Below are 21,136 nucleotides of genomic sequence, written 5' to 3'. Positions count from 1 at the left end.
ATGCTCCTACCACCAATGAAGTAGCCATTGTCATTGTGGGCCAAGAATTTGAACAACGGGACATTGTCTTGCATATGAGAGGTGGTCCACTCAAAAGAATTTCTGAGCTTCACAGGTCATATGATCCTATGCAATACCCGCTTTTGTTTTGCCATGGGGAAGATGGATACGATGCCTATAATAAGATCCCACATGTTGACCCCAAAACTGGTGTGCCACCTACAGCCCAAAGACAAAAGATGGTTTCTGCCATGGAATTCTATGCATACAGGCTGATGGAACGACAAACTGGTTCAAACCACCTGCTTCATTGTGGAGGACTTCTCCACCAATTCCTCGGTGGGCTCTGAGTCCAACCCCTTCCCCGGGGTGTCTTCCTCGCTTCTCTATCTCCTTCCCTCACTCTCTTCTTCCTTCTCTCTCTCTCTCTCCCTCCTTCACTCTCTCTCTCCTTCCCCCTCTCTCTCTCTCTCTCTCTCCTTCCCCCTCTCTCTCCTTCCCCCTCTCTCTCTCTCTCCTTCCCCCCCTCTCTCTCTCTCCTTCCCCCCCTCTCTCTCTCTCCTTCCCCCTCTCTCTCTCCTTCCCCCCCTCTCTCTCTCCTTCCCCCTCTCTCTCTCTCTCCTTCCCCCCTCTCTCTCTCTCTCTCCTTCCCCCTCTCTCTCTCTCTCTCTCTCCTTCCCCCTCTCTCTCTCTCCTCCCCCCTCTCCTTCCCTCTCTCTCTCCTTCCCTCTCTCTCTCTCTCCTTCTCTCTCTCTCTCCTTCCCCCCTCTCTCTCTCTCCTTCCCCCCTCTCTCTCTCTCCTTCCCCTCTCTCTCTCTCTCTCTCCTTCCCCTCTCTCTCTCTCTCTCTCCTTCCCCCCTCTCTCTCTCTCTCCTTCCCCCCCTCTCTCTCTCTCTCCTTCCCCCCTCTCTCTCTCTCTTTCTCTCTCTCCCGGCCTGCCATGAGTGCGGGACCGGGAAAAGAGATACAGAGACAGAGACAGAGAGACAGCGAGCGGGGGAGCGGCGGCAAGGTATCTGCCATGGATTTCTATGCATATAGGCTGATGGAACGACAAACTGGTTCAAACCACCTGCTTCAGTGTGGAGGACTTCTCCACCAATTCCTCGGCGGGCTCTGAGTCCAGCCCCTTCCCCGGGGTGTCTTCCTCTCTTCTCTATCTCCTTCCCTCAATCTTTCCTTCCCTTTCTCTCTCTCTCTCTCTCTCGCCTTCCCCCTCTCTCTCTCTCTCCTTCACTCTCTCTCTCTTCTTCCCTCTCTCTCTCTCTCCTTCCCCCCTCTCTCTCTCTCCTTCCCCTCTCTCTCTCTCTTCCCCCCTCTCTCTCTCTCTCCTTCCCCCCTCTCTCTCCTTCCCCCCTCTCTCTCTCTCCTTCCCTCGCTCTCTCTCTCTCTCTCTCTCCTTCCCTCTCTCTCTCTCCTTCTCTCCTTCCCTCTCTCTCTCTCCTTCTCTCCTTCCCTCTCTCTCTCTCCTTCTCTCCTTCCCTCTCTCTCTCTCCTTCCCTCCTTCCCTCTCTCTCTCTCCTTCCCTCCTTCCCTCTCTCTCTCTCTCTCCTTCCCCCCCTCTCTCTCTCTCCCAGCCTGCCGTGAGTGCGGGACCGGGAAAAGAGATACAGAGACAGAGAGACAGCGAGCAGGGGAGCGGCGGCGGGCCGGAGCTGAGCTGAGGTGAGTCGGGCCGGGCCTGAGGCGCTAGGCCGCGCACGGGGGCTCCGGGTCACCGCGGCCAGGCTCTGAGTCCAACCCCTTCCCCGGGGTGTCTTCCTCTCTTCTCTCTCTCCTTCCCTCACTCTCTCCTTCTCTCTCTCTCCTTCCCCCTCTCTCTCTCTCTTTCCCCTCTCTCTCTCTCTCCTTCCCCCCCTCTCTCTCTCTCTCTCCTTCCCCCCCTCTCTCTCTCTCCTTCCCCCTCTCTCTCTCTCTCCTTTCCCCTCTCTCTCTCCCTCTCTCCCTCGTTCCCCCTCTCTCTCTCTCTCTCCTTCCCCCTCTCTCTCTCTCCTTCCCTCTCGCTCTCTCCTTCCCTCTCGCTCTCCTTCCCCCACTCTCTCTCTCCTCCCCCCACTCTCTCTCTCCTCCCCCTCCCTCTCTCTCTCTCCTTCCCCCTCCCTCTCTCTCCTTCCCCCTCCCTCTCTCTCCTTCCCCCTCCCTCTCTCTCTCCTTCCCTCTCTCTCTCTCCTTCCCTCTCTCTCTCCTTCCCCCTCTCTCTCCTTCCCCCTCTCTCTCCTTCCCCCTCTCTCTCGCTCTCCTTCCCCCCCTCTCTCTCTCTCCTTCCCCCTCTCTCTCTCTCCTTCCCCCTCTCTCCTTCCCCCTCTCTCCTTCCCTCTCTCTTTCTCTCTCTCTCTTTCTCTTTTCCTCTCTCTCTCCCTCCCCTTCCCTCTCTCCTTCTCTCTCTCTCTCTCCTTCCCTCTTTCTCTCTCTCCTTCCCCCCTCTCTCTCTCTCTCATTAATGTCAATGATAACATTGCAAAATTATAATTCTGCTTGCTACCTCCAAATTCACATAGAAGGTAAACTGTAAAACCTGGAGTATATGGCTACTGGCGATCCCCATTAACAAAAAATGATTGAAGCAAGAGTTCTTCAATCCCAACAGTTTTATAAACAGTTTTATAAGCATGGCAGAGGGTTCTTCAGTTCCCTCGGCAACGCCGGGTACTCCAGCTAGTCTTTTATAATGGGCTCTAGCATTTTCCCCACTACCGTTGTCAGGGTAACATTAGCTACCCTCCAATCCATGGGTACTGTTCCAGAGTCTATCGAATTTTGGAAGGTGACCAGCAATGCATCTACTATTTCTAGGGCCACTTCCTTAAGTACCCTAGGATGTAGATTATCAGGCCTTGGGGATTTATCGGCCTTCAATCCCATCAATTTCTCTAACACCATTTCCCTACAAATACTGATTTCTTTCAGTTCCTCCCTTTCATTAGACCCTATGTTCCCCGACATCTCTGGGAGGTTATTTGTGTCCTCCTTTGTGAAGACAGAACCAAAGTATGTATTTAATTGGTCTGCCATTTCTTTGTTCCCCATTATAAATTCCCCTGATTCTGACTGCAAGGGACCTACGCTTGACTTCACCAATCTTTTTCTCTTCATATATCTATAAAAGCTTTTCCAGTCAGTTTTTATGTTCCCTGAAAGCTTACTCTCATACTCTATTTTCCCCCTCTTAATTAATCCCTTTGTCCTCCTTTGTTGAATCCTAAACTGCTCCCAATCCTCAGGATTATTGCTTTTTCTGGCCAATTTATATGTCCTCTCCCTGGATCTTATGCTATCCCTAATTTCCCTTGTTAGCCACGAGTGAGTCACCTTTTTTGTTTTATTTTTATGCCAAACTGGGATGAACAAATTCTGTAGTTCAACCATGCGATCTTTGAATGTTTGCCATTGCCAATCCACCATCAACCCTTTGAGTGACATTCCCCAATCAATCCTACCCAACTCGCACCTCATACCTTCGTAGTTTCCTTTATTTAAATTCAGGATCCTAGTCTCGGAGTCAACTACTTCACTCTCCATCTTAATGAAGAATTCGATCATATTATGATCGCTCCGACCCAAGGGGCCTCGCACAGCAAGATTGTTAATTAATCCTTTCTCATTACATAATACCCAGTCTAAGATGGCCTGATCTCTAGTTGGTTCCTCGACATATTGGTCCAGGAAACCATCCCGTATACACTAAAGGAATTCCTCCTCCACAGTATTGTTACTAATTTGGTTAGCCTAATCTATATGTAGATTAAAGTCACCCATGATAACTGCTGTGCCCTTATTGCACGCTTCTCTAATTTCCCTTTTAATGCCATCCCCAAACTCTGCATTACTGTTTGGAGGTCTATATACCACTCCCACTAACTTTTTCTGCCCCTTGGTATTTCTCAGCTCTACTCATACAGATTCCACATCATCAGAGCTAATATCCTTCCTTACAATTGTGTTAATCCCTTCTTTAACCAGCAATGCTACCCCACCTCCTTTTCCTTTTTGCCTATCTTTCCTGAATATTGAGTACCCCTGGATGTTGAGTTCCCAGCCTTGGCCACCCTGGAGCCATGTTTCCGTAATCCCAATCATATCATATTCGTTTACCTCTATTTGCGCAGCTAATTCATCCACCTTATTACGAATGCTCCTCACATTAAGACACAAAGCCTTCAGGCTTGTTTTTTTAACGCTCTTAGACCTTTTAGAATTATTATTTACTGTGGCCATGTTTGATTTAAACCCTTGATTTCTCTGACTGCCACTTTTGTTGTTCTTCCTATCTTTTGCTTTTATCCTTGTTTCCCTTTCCTCTGTCTCCCTGCTCAGGTTCCCAACCCCCTGCCATTTTAGTTTTAACCCTCCCCCAGAGCAAACACATCGGTCCCAGCCCTGCCCAGGTGCAAACCGTCCGGTTTGTACTGGTCCCACCTCCCCCAGAACCGGTTCCAATGTCCCAGGAATTTGAATCCCTCCCCCTTGCACCATTCCTTTAGCCACGTCTTCATCTGAAATATCCTTCTATTTCTACTCTGACTAGCACATGGCACTGGTAGCAATCCTGAGATTACTACCTTTGAGGTCCTATTTTTTAATTTACCTCCTAACTCCCTATATTCAGCTTTTAGGACCTCATTCTGTTTTTTACCTATATCGTTGGTACCTATATGCACCACGACAACTGGCTATTCACCCTCCCCTTCCAAAATGTTCTGCAGCTGCTCTGAGACATCCTTGACCCTTGCACCAGGGAGGCAACACACCATCCTGGAGTCTCGTTTGCACTTGCAGCCTGCAGAAAGTAGTCAGCAACAGCTGCTGCCTGAGGAAAGTGATCAGCTGTGAGGTCAGAGCTTTTATAGTACATTTGATGCTGTCAAGTAATCAGCTGGAGCAATGGCCACTTAACTCCCGCTTCAGGTTGACAGACGTGGTTCCCGAGCTGCGTGAATCCAGTGATGCAGGGAATCCAGAATGTGGGGAAATTTGAAATGCAGGGGGAGAAAGGCTCTTGAGTGTCTAACAAATAGCTTATAATGATTTCAATTAGGTCGTCTGCCTCTGCTGGTCAGGTCGCTGCTGCATCGGCAAACACGCCCGAGGGAAAAGGTGTGTGAGGGCAGGTTCTTGACCCGCTCTGACTTTTTTCAAATTTCCCACCCGACCCGCCTCCACGGACCCCAGAAAATTCCGGCCAAAGAGAGAGAAAGAGAAAGCCTGTTGGAGCAGCTGAGTTACACTGTTTAATGGAGGATGATAATAGAGAAGGACAGATACCAGATATGTTAACTTAGCCATGTCCAGCTTGAACAAGGTGGGCGGGTAGTTAAAATGGTGGTTCAGGGTTTTGCGCCGCGTTCTTGACGTGTACCGGCCCACTTCCAGTTTAATCAGGTACATATCAGACACGGGAGGGCCTACTTAATATGCTGAAGTTTATGTGACCCGATGTAACGTGATTTTTATTTGAAATCGAGGGAGGCAGCAAAGTGGCCAGAAGAAGCCAAGGTAAGTATTTTTTTCATTTTTTTGAGGATTTCTTATGTGCCAGGAGCAGGAGTGCACCACCAGACCTTGCAAGGAAACCTTGGGCCTCCCCAGTCCTGGGCTTCCCTCTCTCCGTCCCATCAACGGCAGCTCTTTGGAGACCCACCTCTCAGTACTAACTTTATGTCAGTGACCATTCCCTTAGGTCTTCAGCGTTGTCCGTTTCCCGCCTAATTTCTCGCTCCCGCCCAATTTCCTGCTCCCAGCCGCCGCTCTGACGTCATTACCACCGGCTTTGGGCGGCAAACAGCGTAAACACATTTACATGCCACAGGAAATCTACTAATATTCCTAAAAATACTTGTGGTAATGTTAAAGCCGTACCTTTAGTATTTACTGAACGCCTTTTGAGCCAATGCAGTGCATTTTCACATTCGTCATGATTATTCAGGATGAAAAGGTTGGAGGGTATTCTTTCTGTAAATTGCTTGTCAGGGTCAACACTCACATCCTTGTTAGTCAGCAACTCTTTTATATCGACTCCTGTGGGACAAGGAACCTGTACAATGGAAAATATGGCTTTAATCAACCTTAATAATCCCAAATAAAATTCAACTATTACTTTTCATTTGTTGAAAGTCCTGAAACAATGAAAATTCCTGCAGCACCACTATAATTTGAAATGGCAGTGCTAGTGCCTCTTGCAGCTTGAAGGCTTGTCTCAACAGGTGGTTTCTCCCTGCACTACTGTTGTTGCTGGCCACAAAGGGATTTGAACTTAAGGATGAAAATTTTAAATTGGAGACGTTGATGGACTGGGAGCCAATTTTGGTCAGTGAGCACAGGGGTAATAGATGAGCAATAACATGCATTTATATAGCACCTTTAGTGTAGAGTAATGTCCCAAGGCACTTCACAAAGAAGTAATCAAAAAATATATAAACATATAAGCAAGTGCCACTGGCTGTGCTGTAAATGTTTAGAATGGTGTTACATCTCAGTAATTTGCTGTAGAATAAATTACTGTAATCTTGTAATGATAATGTTGCAAATATAAGCTTTCAATGACATGGTCATCAGAGACTACATTCAGCATTCACCCAGAAAGACTGTAAAACACAAAGTACATTGTTTGGGCTGGAAAATCACTCCAAAATAACAGGATTTAGGTAACCTCCGAGAGTGGCATCTAGCACCTACCACAGTCAAAGCACATCTCTGCTCCAGCCTAAGTGCCTGCTGTAAGCATGTAACCACCTCTTCCTGCATCACAATAAAGAAATACTGCATCACATTATATTGAACACTTTATGTGCAGTTTTGAAATAATTCACCATTTTACAATATACATTTAATAAAGTTTATTAGATCATACAAAAACAAGGAAGTCATGCTAAACTTTTACAAATCATTGGTTAGGTCTCAGTTGGAGTATTGTGTACAATTCTGGCACCACACTTTTAGGTAGGCCTTGGAGGTTACAGAGGAGGTTTACTAGGATGATACCAGGGATGAGGGACTTCAGTTATGTTGTGAGACTGGAGAAGCTGGGATTGTTCTCCTTGGAGCAGAGAAGGTTAAGGGGAGACTTAATGGAGGTACAGGTAGACTACCCTTTATCCGGACTTCCGAAAACCGAAACCCTCTAAAAACCGAAGGTTTTTTCGTTCAGCGTAAGTCGTGCGTACGACTTACGCTGAACGAAAAAACCGTCGGTTTTTAGAGGGTTCCGGTTGCGGAAGTTCGGATAAAGGGTAAGTCGTGCGCACGACCCCCCGCCGACCCCCCCGCCAGCCCCGACAACCGCCGACCCCGCCAGCCCCGACAACCGCCGACCCCGCCAGCCCCGACAACCGCCGACCCCCCCCGCAGACCCCGCCAGCCCCGACAACCGCCAACCCCCCCCGCGTACCCCGCCGGCCCCGACCCCTGCCGACCCCGACTGACTTACGCTGAGCGTTAGCGTAAGTCGTGCGCACGACCCCCCGCCGACCCCCCGCGGACCCCCACCGACCCACCTTCCGAAATCCAAAATTCTCCTTTATCCGAAACTCGGCTGGTCCCGAGGTTTTCGGATAAAGGATGGTCTACCTGTATTCAAAATTATGAGGGGTTTTGATAGAGCAAGTAGGGAGAATCCATTTCCTCTGGCAAGTAGGGTAGCTAACCAGAGGCCATAGATTTAAAATAATTGGCAAAAAAACTAGTGGGGAAATGAGAAGAAATTATTTCACAGAGGGTTGTTGTGATCTGGAACGTACTACCTGAAAGGGTAGTGGAAGCAGATTCCATAGGAACGTTCAAAAGGCAATTGAAAAGGTATTTGAAGAGAACTAATTTGCAGAGTTTTGGGGAGAATGCTGGGGTGTGGGACTAAATTGGACAGCTCTTTCAAAGAGCTGGCCAGGCACGAGGGCTGAATGGCCCCCTTCTGTGATGCAAGATTCTATGATTTTAAAATTGAATTATAATACAAAGTCCCCTTGCTACACTGCATAAAATGAGAAAACTCTAAAACACAAAATTTGTACAAATATCTTCTTGCATTCTGCAGTCAATAGCAAACAGATCAGACTTAATTTTCATCATTATAAATAACACTGCTAATTTTTTCATTATGAAAATAACACTGTTCTACATATTCTATATATAAGAATTAATTGAAATATGGATGTGTGTGATTATAATGATAATTATCTTGTCAAAAGGTTCAGATCACAATACTACTTTGACGGTCTTCGTTTTCATCTGAACCTATTCGCTGTCATTTTTCAAAGTTTTTCTTTCCTAATCTCTGGATACATTAATATGCGGCAATTCCCCACATTCAACATAACAACCATTTGCATAGAACAGGTGTAAGCCATTCAGCTCCTCAAACCTGCTCCACCATTTAATTAGATCAGGTTGATCTGTATCTCAGCTCCATTTACCCACCTCGACTCCATATTCATTAATACCCTAGACTAACAAAAATCTATCAATCTCTGTTTTGAAATTTTCAATTGACCTAGCCTCAACAGCCTTTTGGGAGAGAGAGTTCCAGAGTTCCACCACCCATTTTGTTAAGAAGTGCTTCTTGAAATTTCTCCTCAACATGCCTGGCTCTAACTTTAAGGTTATGCCCCCTTGTTCTGGACTCTCCCACCAGAGGAAAAGGTCTCTCTCTATCTCGCCTATCAAATCCTTTAATCATCTTAAACACCTCAATTAGATCACCTATTAATCTTCTATACTCAAGGGAATACAAGCCGAGTTTATGCAATCTGTTCTCATAATTTAACCCTTTCAGCCCCAGTATCATTCTGGTGAATCTGCGCTGCACCCCCTCCGAGGCAAATAGATACTTTGAGATGCGGTGCCTAGAACTGGACGCAGTACTCCAGATGCAGTCTAACCAGAGCTTTATGCAACTGCAGCATAACTTCCCCCCGTTTGTATTCCAGCTCCCTTGAGATAAAAGATAACATTCCATTAGACTTTTACATTGTTTTTTGTACCTGTCCACTAGTTTTTAGTGATTTCTGTACATGGACCTCTCAATCTCTCCGCAGTTCCTAACTTTTAACCATTTAGAAAATACTCTGATCTATCTTTCTTAGTGGATGACCTCACACTTCCCTCACTGAATTCCATCTGCCACAGCTTTGGCCACTCACTTAATCTATTGATGTCCCAACAACAACTTGCATGAATATAGCGCCTATAAAATAGGAAAAAGTGTTAATATATTTTACAGAAGCATAATCAGACAAAAATGGACACCGAGCCAAAGAATGAGAAATTAGGAGGGATAAACAAAGAGGTAGGTTTTAAGGAGGAGAGAGTGGTCGCGAGGTGGAGAGGTTTAGGGAAGGCATTCCAGAGATTAGGGTCTAGACAGCTGAAGGCACGGCTGCCAATTGTGCGGCAAAGGGAGTGGACGATGCATAAGAGACCAGTGTTGGAAGAACGCAGAGTTTTTGGAGAGTTGTACAGCTGGAGAAGGGTACAGAAAGGGAGGAGCAATGCCATGAAGGGGTTTGAACATGGGGACGAGAATTTTAAATTGGGAGGTGTGATAGACCAGGAGCTGGTGTAGGTCTGCGAACACAGGGGTGATGGACACGCAACATCCCAAGGCACTTCACAAAGGTGTAATCAGAAAGCTGCTTACAGGGAACATTGGTGGTGTAGAGCTGGAGGAGGTTACAGAGATACGGAGGGGTGAGGCGATGAAAGGATTTAAATACAAGGATAAGAATTTAAATTGGAGGTGTTTGGGACACCAGGAGCTGGTGTAGGTCAGCAAGGATAGGGATGATAGGTGAATAGGACTTTCTGCAGATTAGGATAGGGGCAGCAGAGTTTTGGATGAGCTGAAATTTGTGGGGTGGGGGGCAGAGAAATGGTCATCGGCCAGGAGAGCATTGGAACAGTTGAGTATCGAGGTAACAAAAGCATGGATGAGGGTTTCAGTGGCAGATGGACTGACGCAGGTGATGTTACAGAGGTGGAAGTAGGCAGTCTTTGTGATGGAGAGGATATGAGGTCAGAAGTTTAGCCGTGCATTAAACAAACTGGTTAGGAGGGGAATGGAATCAGCAGCAAGCATACCAAGTTTGTGGCAGGGGCCTAAGACGATGGTTTCTAACTTTCCGATGCTTAACTGGAGGAAACTGCTGCACATCCACGACTGGATATGGGACATGCAGTCTGACAGCAGAAGTAGTGGAAAGGTCAAGAGAGGTAATAGGAAGTAGAACTGGATGTCATAAGCAATACATGTGGTAGCTGAGCAATGATAACACCAAGGGGAACCAAGAGGAGTGGGGCAGTGATAGAATGTTATGGGACTCTGGAGGTACCCAGTGGGGGCAAGGAAGAGAAGCCATTTCTGGAGATGGTGGCTACAAGCGGAACTAAGCGAGAGCAATCCCGCTAAGCTAGAAAGGCATTGGAGGAGGATGATCTGGTCGACCATATCAAAGACTGTTTAGTGGTCGAGAAGGACAAGAAGGGATAATGAACCCAGAGACCAGGTGAGGCCTCAGTGCGTCAGCGGGAATCTCGAGCGGCAGAGCGGGGCTATAAAAGGCCCCAGAGACCAGGTAAGGCCTCAGTGCGTCGGCGGGAATCTCGAGCGGCAGAGCGGGGCTATAAAAGTCCCAGAGACCAGGTAAGGTTTACCAGTCTCCAGTCTGGGAACTCGGAGGGAAGGAGAGAGGTAAAAAGTAATCCAAGTGTGACGTCACCAGAAAGCGGGTAAGTGATTGGTTGGTAAGTATTTCTCCCTTCTTAAGCTTAAATCTCTTTGGATTATAGTTTCTAAGGTGTGATATTCACCATCTAGAATCGGGGCAGAGGGTATTTAAGAATAATATTAATAAATTTAATTAATTACATAGAATGGGAGATCAGGTGATGTGTTGCTGCTGCAATATGTGGGAGCTGGTGGACACCATTGATGCTCACGGTGATCACATTTGCAGTAAGTGTTGGCTGCTCGAGGAATTCCGGCTCCGTGTTGAAGAGCTGGAGTCCGAGCTTCAAACACTGAGACACATCAGGGAGGGGGAGAGTTACCTGGACTCTGTGTATCACGAGGTATTCACACCAATTAGATTAATTAATTCAGATGTAGTCCGTGGCCAGGGTCAGGATGGTGTGACTAGAAGTGAGGCAGGTACGGGGATCCAGGAGGTAGTGTTGGAGGAGCCGCAGCCCTTGCACTTGTCCAACAGGTTCGAGGCTCTTACTCCCTGTGAGGATGGGAACAGGGACTGCGGGGAGGATGAGCAACCTGGCCACAGCACCGTGGAGCGGGGGGCCACTCAAGTGGGGGGAGTTAAAAGAAATGTTGTAGTGGTAGGGGGTAGTATCGTTAGGGGGATAGATAGAGTTCTTTGCAGCCGAGAGCGAGAGTCCCGAAGGCTGTGTTGCCTGCCCGGTGCCAGGGTTAAGGACATCTCCTCTGGACTGTAGAGAAACTTGGAGTGGGAGGGGGAGGATCCAGTTGTCGTGGTCCATGTTGGTACCAACGACATAGATAGGACAAGGAAGGAGGTTCTGCTGAGGGAGTTTGAGCAGCTAGGGGCCAAATTAAAAAGCAGAACCACAAGGGTAATAATCTCTGGATTATTACCTGAGCCACGAGCGAATTTGGCGAGGACAAATAAAATTAGAGAGTTAAATGCGTGGCTCAAAGACTGGTGTGGGAGAAATGGGTTTTGCTTCCTGGGACACTGGCACCAGTACTGGGGCAGGAGGGAGCTGTTCCGTTGGGACGGGCTTCACTTGGCCAGTGCTGGGACTAGAGTCCTGGCGGATCATATAACTAGGGCTGTAGAGAGGGCTTTAAACTAACTAGTGGGTGGGAGGTTCCTAGAGAGCAAATAATAAAAATGACAACAGAGAAGGTCATAGACTTAGGTAGCAGTGGGGAAATTAAAAACCAGAGCTTGTCAGGAAGGGGCAGAAGGTATGGAGTAAAAGGTAAAGTAATAAAAAGGGCAAAAGCAGGAACTAAGTGTCACAAAACATCTTTGAAAGTTCTCTATCTGAATGCACGTAGCATTCATAACAAAATAGACGAGTTAATGGCACAAATAACTACATATGGGTATGATCTTGTGGCCATTGCAGAAACATGGCTGCAGGGTGACAATGCCTGGGAATTAAACATACCAGGTTATTTAACGATCAGGAAGGACAGGCAGGAAGGAAGGGGAGGTGGGGTGGCTATGTTAATAAAGGAAGGAATCACTGTAATACAGAGAAATGATATTGGGTCAAAAGATCAGGATAATGAAACAGTTTGGGTGGAGGTAAGGAATAATAAGGGGAAAAAAACCCTAGTGGGCGTAGTCTATAGGCCTCCGAACAGTGGCAACTCTGTTGGACGGAGTATCAATCAGGAAATAGTTGAGGCTTGTAATAAGGGAACATCTATAATTATGGGGGATTTTAACTATCATATTAATTGGACAAATCAAATTGGGCAGGGCTGCCTTGAGGATGAGTTCATTGAGTGTATTAGGGATGGGTTTCTTGAGCAGTATGTAACTGAACCGACCAGGGGGCAAGCAACCTTAGATCTGGTCCTGTGTAACGAGACAGGATTAATTAAAAATGTCCTAGTAAAGGATCCCCTTGGAATGAGTGACCATAACATGGTTGAATTCCATATTCGATTAGAGGGTGAGAAGGTTGGATCTCAAACAAGCGTGCTAAGCTTGAATAAAGGAGACTATGCAGGTATGAGAGCGGAATTGAGTAAAGTGGATTGGGAAAATAGATTAAAGGGTAAGACGATACATGATCAGTGGTGTACATTTAAGGAGTTCACAGAATCACAGAAACCCCACAGTGCAGATAGAGGCCATTTCGGCCCATCGAGCCTGCACCGACACATATCCCACCCGATCCCTGTAACCCCCTGTATTTAATCCCCCTAACACTAAGGGTCAATTTATCATAGCCAATCAACCTAACCTGCACATCTTTGGACTGTGGGAGGAAACCGGAACACCCGGAGAAAACCCACACAAACACGGGGAGAATGTGCAAACTCCACACAGACAGTCACCCGAGGCCGGATTCGAACCCGGGTCCCTGGCGCTGTGAGGCAACAGTGCTAACCACTATGCCACCGTGCCGCCTTATTTTACAACTTCCAAAAAAAATATATTCCACTGAGAAGAAAAGGGTGTAAAAGAAAAGACAGCCATCCGTGGCTAAGTAAAGAAATTAAGGATAGTATTCGACTAAAAACAAGGGAATATAAGGCAGCCAGATCTAGTGGGAGGATAGAGGATTGGGAAAACTTTAAAAGACAGCAAAAAATAACAAAAAGATTGATTAAGAAAGGGAAGATAGATTATGAAAGTAAATTAGCAAAAAATATAAAAACAGATAGTAAGAGTTTTTATAGTTATATAAAAAGAAAAAGGGTGGCTAAAGTAAATGTTGGTCCCTTAGAGGATGAGACCGGGAAATTAATGGTGGGAAATATGGAGATGGCAAAAACACTGAATGAATATTTTATATCAGTCTTTCCAGTAGAAGACACTAAGAATATCCCAACACTGGACAAACAGGGGGCTAAAGGGGGGGAGGAGCTAAACATGATCAAAATCACTAAGGAAGTGGTACTCGGTAAAATAAGGAAGTGGTACTCGGTAAAATAATGGGACTCAAGGCGGATAAATCACCTGGACCTGATGGCTTACATCCTAGGGTCTTGAGGGAAGTGGCGGTAGGGATTGTGGATGCATTGGTAATAATTTTCCAAAACTCCATAATCATAATTTAATAGGACAAAGTCAGCATGGTTTTATGAAGGGGAAGTCATGTTTGACAAATTTGCTGGAGTTCTTTGAGGAAGTAACATATAGGGTGGATAAAGGGGAACCAGTGGACGTAGTGTATTTAGACTTCCAAAAGGCATTTGACAAGGTGCCACAGAAAAGATTATTGCTTAAGATAAAAAATCACGGGATTGGGGGTAATATTCTGGCATGGATAGAGGATTGGCTATCTAACAGAAGGCAGAGAGTTGGGATAAATGGTTCATTCTCAGACTGGCAATCAGTAACTAGTGGTGTTCCGCAGGGGTCAGTGCTGGGTCCCCAACTCTTTACAATCTATATTAACGATTTGGAGGAGGGGACCGAGTGTAACATATCAAAGTTTGCAGATGATACTAAGATGGGAGGGAAAGTAGTGAGTGAGGAGGACATAAAAAACCTGCAAGGGGACATAGACAGGCTAAGTTAGTGGGCAGAGATTTGGCAGATGGAATACAATATTGGAAAGTGTGAGGTTATGCACTTTGGCAGGAAAAATCGTAGAGCAAGTTATTATCTTAATGGCAAGAAACTGGAAAGTACTGAAGTACAAAGGGATCTGGGGGTCCTGGTGCACGAAACTCAAAAGGTTAGTATGCAGGTGCAGCAAGTGATTAAGAAGGCCAATGGAATGTTGGCTTTCATTGCTAGGGGGATAGAATATAAAAATAGGGAGGTATTGCTTCAGTTGTACAAGGTATTGGTGAGACCGCACCTGGAATACTGCGTACAGTTTTGGTGTCCATACTTAAGAAAGGATAAACTTGCTCTCGAGTCAATACAAAGAAGGTTCACTCAGTTAATCCCGGGGATGAGGGGATGGACATATGAGGAGAGGTTGAGTAGATTGGGACTCTACTCATTGGAGTTCAGAAGAATGAGAGGCGATCTTATTGAAACATATAAGATTGTGAAGGGGTTGGATCGGGTGGATGCGGGGAAGATGTTCCCGATGATGGGTGAAACTAGAACTAGGGGGCATAGTCTTAGAATAAGGGGCTGCTCTTTCAAAACTGAGATGAGGAGGAACTACTTCACTCAGAGGGTGGTAGGTCCATGGAATATGCTGCCCCAAAAAGCTGTAGAAGCTACATCATTACATAAATTTAAAACAGAAATAGACAGTTTCCTATAAGTAAAGGGAATTAAGGGTTACGGGGAGCGGGCAGGAATTTGGACATGAGTCTAGGTTCGGAGCGGTCATGGCCCTGTGGGTAGCGGAGCGGGCCCAGGGGCTGTGTAGCCTGATCCTGCTCCTATTTCATGTGTCTAATTCTGTTAGATTCAGGAGATGGTTCTGTGATAGTGGATTGGCAGTTAGGATCAGATCAGCCATGATCTTATTGAATGGCGGAGCAGGCTCGAGGGGCCGATTGGCCTACTCCTGCTCCTATTTCTTATGTTCTTATGTCACAACCACTGACGATGTCATTTGTGATTTTGGTTTCAGTGGTGCGGCAGAGATGGAAATTTGATTGGTGAAATTCAAACATGGAGTTGAGGGAAAGATGAGCTTGGATGTGGGAGACGAGAACAAGTTTAAGAACATTGGAGGGGAAATGGAGGTTGTAAATCTGGTTGTACTTTGCAGTGACAGAGTGACCGAGGGTAGGTTATTTTGATGAGAGGATGCTGATAGCAGTTTTGGAAGGAAGAGGGAACAGTATCTGAGAAGAGGAAACAGAAATCTAAGATGAGGGAACCATTTATAATGTCAGCTAGTATAGGGGCCAGGAAGGGAAGTTGGGTGGTCAGCAGTTTAGTGGAAACAAGGTCAAAGGAACAGGTCCCAGCACCTTCCCATGCAAGTGCAGGTGATGCAAAACCTGCCCTTTCGCCTCCTCCCATACCCCCGTCCAAGGCCACAAACACTCATTCTGGGTGAGACAGCAATTTATTGTCCTTCTTCCAACCTGGTATACTGAATTTGCTGCTCACAATGTGGTCTCCTCTACACTGGGGAGACCAAACGCAGATTGGGTGATCACTTTGCTGAACACCTCCTTTCTGTCCACAAGTGAAACCCTGAGCCCCCGGTCGCTTGCCACTTTAATTCTCCATTCCACTCCCACTTCTCGGTCCTTGGCCTCCTACATTGTTCTAAAAAGGGTTTGATATACCTATCAATTCATCCAATGAAAAGCGACGAGTTAAGAAAGTAACTATAGGTTTTTATTGGCTAAATAACAGAACCCACCCTCGTGGGTGATCGGATCCAACAAGGAGGAATACCAGCCAGTCGACCACCTTTATACCTGGGCAAGTAGGCGGAGCTATGGGCGGAGTCAGCAGTGGTCAGCCCAGGTATAACAGCGTGGCAAGAGGCGAACTCGTGTAGTGATACAACAGTGTAAACAGTGATAACCATAGTGTAACGATATAACAGTGATAACCATAGTGTAACGGTAGTGAACGATAAAAGTGGTTTATCACATTCACCCCTTGTTTAGATTTGAGTCCGGCGGGGTGAAGTGTACTACCAGTTCGGGTATGTCAGTCTGTCCGGAGGCCTCGTAAGTCTTTCTGATCGGCGCAGCAGCGGCGGCGGTGTTGCAGTCTCCGGTGTTAATGCTGGTGTCTGCGTGGTTGACGAAGGCTCGTGGGGTTCCGGCATGCCGTCTACCTGGGCTGGATTTGGGGGGGTGGTGGGGGGTAACGGTGGTGTCTCAGGGGTGCCCGAGGGTGCAAGGTCTCGTAAGGAGACTGTGTCCTCCCGCCCGTCTGGGTATGCCACGTAGGCGTACTGGGGGTTGGCGTGCAGGAGGACCACCCTCTCGACCAGGGGGTCCGTTTTATGGGCCCTCACATGCTTTCGCAGTAAGACGGGCCCCGGAGAAGTCAGCCAAGTTGGCAGCGTGGTTCCCGTAGCCGATTTCCTGGGGAAAACAAACATTCGTTCATGGGGGGTGGCGTTAATGGCAGTGCAAAGCAGTGACCGGATGGAATGCAGCGCTGCCGGGAGGACTTCCTGCCAGCGAGAGGTTGGGAGGCCCTTAAACTTTAAGGCTAAGAGAACGGCCTTCCAGACAGTCGCGTTCTCTCTTTCCACCTGGCCGTTCCCTCGGGGGTTGTAGCTGGTGGTCCTGCTTGCAGCGATACCTCTCGCTAATAGGAACTGGCGAAGTTCCTCGCTCATGAAGGAGGAGCCCCGGTCGCTATGTATATAGTTCGGGAACCCGAACAAGGCGAAGAGGTCGTTCAGGCATTTGATGACCGTGGTGCTGGTCATGTCTGGGCAGGGGAAGGCAAAGGGGAAACGGGAGTACTCATCAATGATGTTGAGGAAGTACACATTACGGTCAGAGGACGGGAGGGGCCCCTTAAAATCGATGCTCAAGCGCTCGAAGGGGCGGGTGGCCTTGATCAGGCTTGCTCTGTCCGGCCTAAAGAAATGCGGTTTGCATTCGGCACAGTTTTGGCAGTTCCTGGTCATGGTCCTGACCTCCTCGATGGAGTATGGCAGGTTGCGGGCCTTAATGAAGTGGTAAAGTCTGGTGACCCCAGGGTGGCAGAGGTCGTTGTGGAGGGTCTGCAGTCTATCAGATTGCACGTTGGCGCATGTACTTCGTGATAGAGCATCTGGGGGTTCGTTCAGTTTACCAGGCCGGTACAAGATATCATAATCATAGGTGGAGAGCTCGATTCTCCACCTCAAGATCTTGTCGTTCTTGATTTTGCCCCTCAGCTTGTTATTAAACATAAAAGCGACCGAACGCTGGTCGGTGAGGAGGGTAAATCGTTTGCCTGCCAGGTAATGCCTCCAGCGTCGTACAGCCTCCACGATCGCCTGGGCCTCCTTCTCGACCGAAGAGTGTCGGATCTCAGGGCCCTGGAGGGTCCTTGAGAAGAAGGCCACCGGTCTCCCCTCCTGGTTGAGGGTTGCGGCTAGGGCGAAGTCGGATGCATCGCTCTCCACTTGGAAAGGGATAGACTCATCCACCGCGTGCATTGTGGCCTTAGCAATGTCTCCCTTAATGAGGGAGAAGGCTGCGCACGCTTCTGCCGTCAGGGGGAAGGAGGTGGACTTCATGAGGGGTCTGGCTTTGTCTGCATAATTTGGCACCCATTGGGCATAGTAGGCAAAGAGCCCCAGGGTTCTCTTCAGCGCCTTTGGACAGTGGGGGAGGGGAAGCTCCATGAGGGGGCGCATTCTTTCGGGGTCGGGGCCAATGACTCCGTTCTCTACTACGCAGCCGAGGATGGCAAGGCGCGAGGTGTTAAACACACATTTCTCCTTATTGTAGGTGAGGTTCAGCCGTTGGGCCGTACGGAGGAATCTTTCCAGATTAACATCGTGGTCCTGCCGGTCGCGGCCTCAGATGGTGACGTTATCTAGATAGGGGAACGTGGCGTGCAGCCCGTTCTGGTCAACCATCCGGTCCATCTCCCTTTGGAAGACCGAAACCCCGTTGGTGACGCCGAAGGGGACCCTAAGGAAGTGGTAGAGGCGGCCGTTCGCCTCGAAGGCTGTATACTGGCGGTCCTCAGGGCGGATAGGGAGTTGGTGATAGGCCGACTTAAGGTCGATGGTGGAGAATACCCGGTACTGCGCAATCTGATTGACCATATCAGATATGCGGGGAAGTGGGTATGCGTCCAGCTGGGTGTACCGGTTTATGGTTTGGCTGTAGTCGATGACTAGGCGGTTTTTATCGTCGGTCTTAACGACTACGACCTGGGCACGCCAGGGACTGTTGCTCCTCTCGATGATGCCCTCCTTCAGGAGACGCTGCACCTCACAGCTAATAAAAGCTCTGTCCCCGGCGCTGTACCGCCTGCTCTTGGTGGCGACGGGTTTACAGTCGCGGGTGAGGTTAGCGAACAGGGAGGGGGGCGGGACCTTGAGGGTGGATAGGCCGCAGGTGGTATGCGGTGTGCGGTTTAAAGGCTGCTGGTTGTCGACTGTGAGTGGGGGGAGGGGTCCACCGTATGCCAAAGTGACACTTTGTAGGTGGGATTGGAAGTCCAGCCCTAGTAGGACGGCAGCGCAGAGCTGGGGCAGGACGAGGAGTTTAAAATTTTTATACTCCGTGCCCCTAACCGACAGGGTCACAATACAGTAGGCGCTGATGTCTGTAGAATGGGACCTCGATGCCATCGAGATCCGGTTGCGCGTTGGCCGGACAGTGAGGGAGTAGTGGCTCACCGTGTCTGGATGTATGAAACTCTCCGTGTTTCCGCTGTCGAACAGGCAGGTCGTGGCGTGGCCGTTTACTTTGATGTCCATCATGGACTTGGACAGGTGATGCGGGTGAGCTTGGTCCAGTGTGACGGAGGCTAGTGTATGGCTGAGCGAGCTGCTGTAGTCTGCAGGTGAGGCGGTGGTCGGGTCTGGCGACAAGGTGGCGGTCGACTGTGGTGGACAAAATGGCGGCGCCCACGAGGTTGAATAAGATGGCTGCCCCCACAACTCACATGAGGCATTGCTGGTGTCGGTTGCCTTGATCAAAGATGGCCACCCCCACGACTCACACGAGGGGATACTGGCATCTGTGGCCTGGATGAAAGATGGCCGCCCCCACAATTCGCATGAGGCACTGCTGGCGTCTGTGGCTCTCCCCCTGCAGGCCTTAGCGAAGTGGCCTTTCTTCTGGCAATGGGAGCAAGTCGCGTTTCTCGCAGGGCAGCGCGTCCTCGGGTGTTTCGCCTGCACAGAAGAAGCAGCCGGCGGCCCGATCGCGGGGGTCCGATGTTGCAGCTGGTACCGGGAGTGGCGGTCCCGATCGGTTCTGGGACGCCGACGCTGAGGTAGGTCCCGGAGGCGGCGTTGCGAGGGGTATTGCGGCCGGGGTCGGGCCGGAGTCCCAGGGTCGCGCAGTACAGTACCTGGAATACGCCTCGAGGTCCCGATGGGCCACTTCCAGGGAGCGGGTGAGGGCTGCAGCTGTGTTCAGGTCAAGGTCCTTTGATTCGAGCAGTCTTTGCCGTGAGTAGTCGGACCGAAGGCCTTTCACGAAGGCATCGCGGATATTCTCTTCAGTATTTTCTGCAGCCGTTACCGCTTTAAAGTCACAGTCCCTGCCGAGTGTTTGTAGCGCCCGTAAAAATTCATCTACAGACTCTCCTGGCTGTTGCGGGCGGGATCTTAGGAGGTGTCTGGCATACATAGAATTTACCGGGCTCCGGTACTGCTGTTTCAGCAGGTTGATGGCGGCCTCGTATGTAGTAAGGTCCTGTATGAGTGCGAATACTTTAGGGCTCACTTGGGCGGTCAGCACTCTTAGTTTGGATCTCTGAGGCACGCCGGATTCTCCCAGGTAGGATTCGAAACAGCTCAGCCAGTGTTTGAAGTCGAGGGCTGAGTTTGCTGCCTGTGGGTTTAGATCCAGGTACGGCGGTCGGAGGGCTCGCAGCCAGGCCGGCTGCTGTGGCTGTTGTAGCTGGGCGTCTGACTGGTCTGACGGTTCGTTAGACATTTTTAAAATTTAGCCAATAAAATTGATATACCTATCAATTCATCCAATGAAAAGCGACGAGTTAAGAAAGTAACTATAGGTTTTTATTGGCTAAATAACAGAGCCCACCCTCGTGGGTGATCGGATCCAACAAGGAGGAATACCAGCCAGTCGACCACCTTTATACCTGGGCAAGTAGGCGGAGCTATGGGCGGAGTCAGCAGTGGTCAGCCCAGGTATAACAGCGTGGCAAGAGGCGACCTCGTGTAGTGATACAACAGTGTAAACAGTGATAACCATAGTGTAACGATATAACAGTGATAACCATAGTGTAACGGTAGTGAACGATAAAAGTGGTTTACCACAGGGTTCTGATGAAAGGTCATCAACCTGATATGCTAACCCTTCCTATCTCTCTACACAGATGCTGTATTCCCAGCATTTTCTATTTTTATTTGATATATTGATAGGATGAGATGAAGTAAATAGGGTGGGAGGAGACTCGAGTGGAGCATAAATACCGGCCGAATGGCTGTGGAGGTGGGTCTCAAAGACAAGATGAGCTTGGAGAGGGCATGAGTGCAAAGAGACCTGGGTGTTCTTGTACACCAGTCGCTGAAGGTAAGCATGCAGGTGCAGCAGGCGGTTAAGAAGGCAAATGGTATGTTGGCCTTCGTAGCAAGAGGGTTCGAGTACAAGAACAAGGATGTCTTGCTGCAGTTGTACAGGGCCTTGGTGAGACCACACCTTGAGTATCGTGTGCAGTTTTGGTCACCTTACCTGAGGAAGGACGGTCTTGCCATGGAAGGAGTGCAGCGAAGATTCACCAGGCTGATACCTGGGATGGCAGGAATGACGTATGAGGAGAGATTGTGTCGATTGGGCTTATACTCACTGGAGTTTAGAAGATTGAGAGGGGATCTCATCGAAACCTATAAAATT

At 48.6% G+C, this 21,136-nt stretch overlaps 1 protein-coding gene across 11 annotated transcripts in view; it reads right to left on the bottom strand.

Annotated features, from left to right (window-relative positions):
- The window catches only part of cfap61 (cilia and flagella associated protein 61), a 383,529-nt gene that overhangs the window by 150,468 nt on the left and 211,925 nt on the right, over positions 1 to 21,136 (bottom strand). For 8 of the 11 annotated variants that reach the window (XM_085981775.1, XM_085981777.1, XM_085981776.1 and 5 more), the window contains 2 exons: positions 6,673 to 6,735; positions 5,857 to 6,031 (listed from right to left, as the gene is read on the bottom strand). In XM_085981775.1, coding sequence (XP_085837901.1) covers positions 5,857 to 6,031; positions 6,673 to 6,735 — 238 coding nt within the window. The remainder of the gene's footprint in view (positions 1 to 5,856; positions 6,032 to 6,672; positions 6,736 to 21,136) is intronic. The other 3 variants (XM_085981778.1, XM_085981780.1, XM_085981779.1) reach the window with 1 other exon arrangement.

Source organism: Somniosus microcephalus, chromosome 3 (assembly GCF_052327205.1).
Source record: "Somniosus microcephalus isolate GS21.2 chromosome 3, FLI_Smic_1.0, whole genome shotgun sequence".
In the NCBI taxonomy this organism is placed as follows: Eukaryota; Metazoa; Chordata; class Chondrichthyes; order Squaliformes; family Somniosidae; genus Somniosus; species Somniosus microcephalus.
This window is presented reverse-complemented; position numbering and strand designations above follow the sequence as displayed.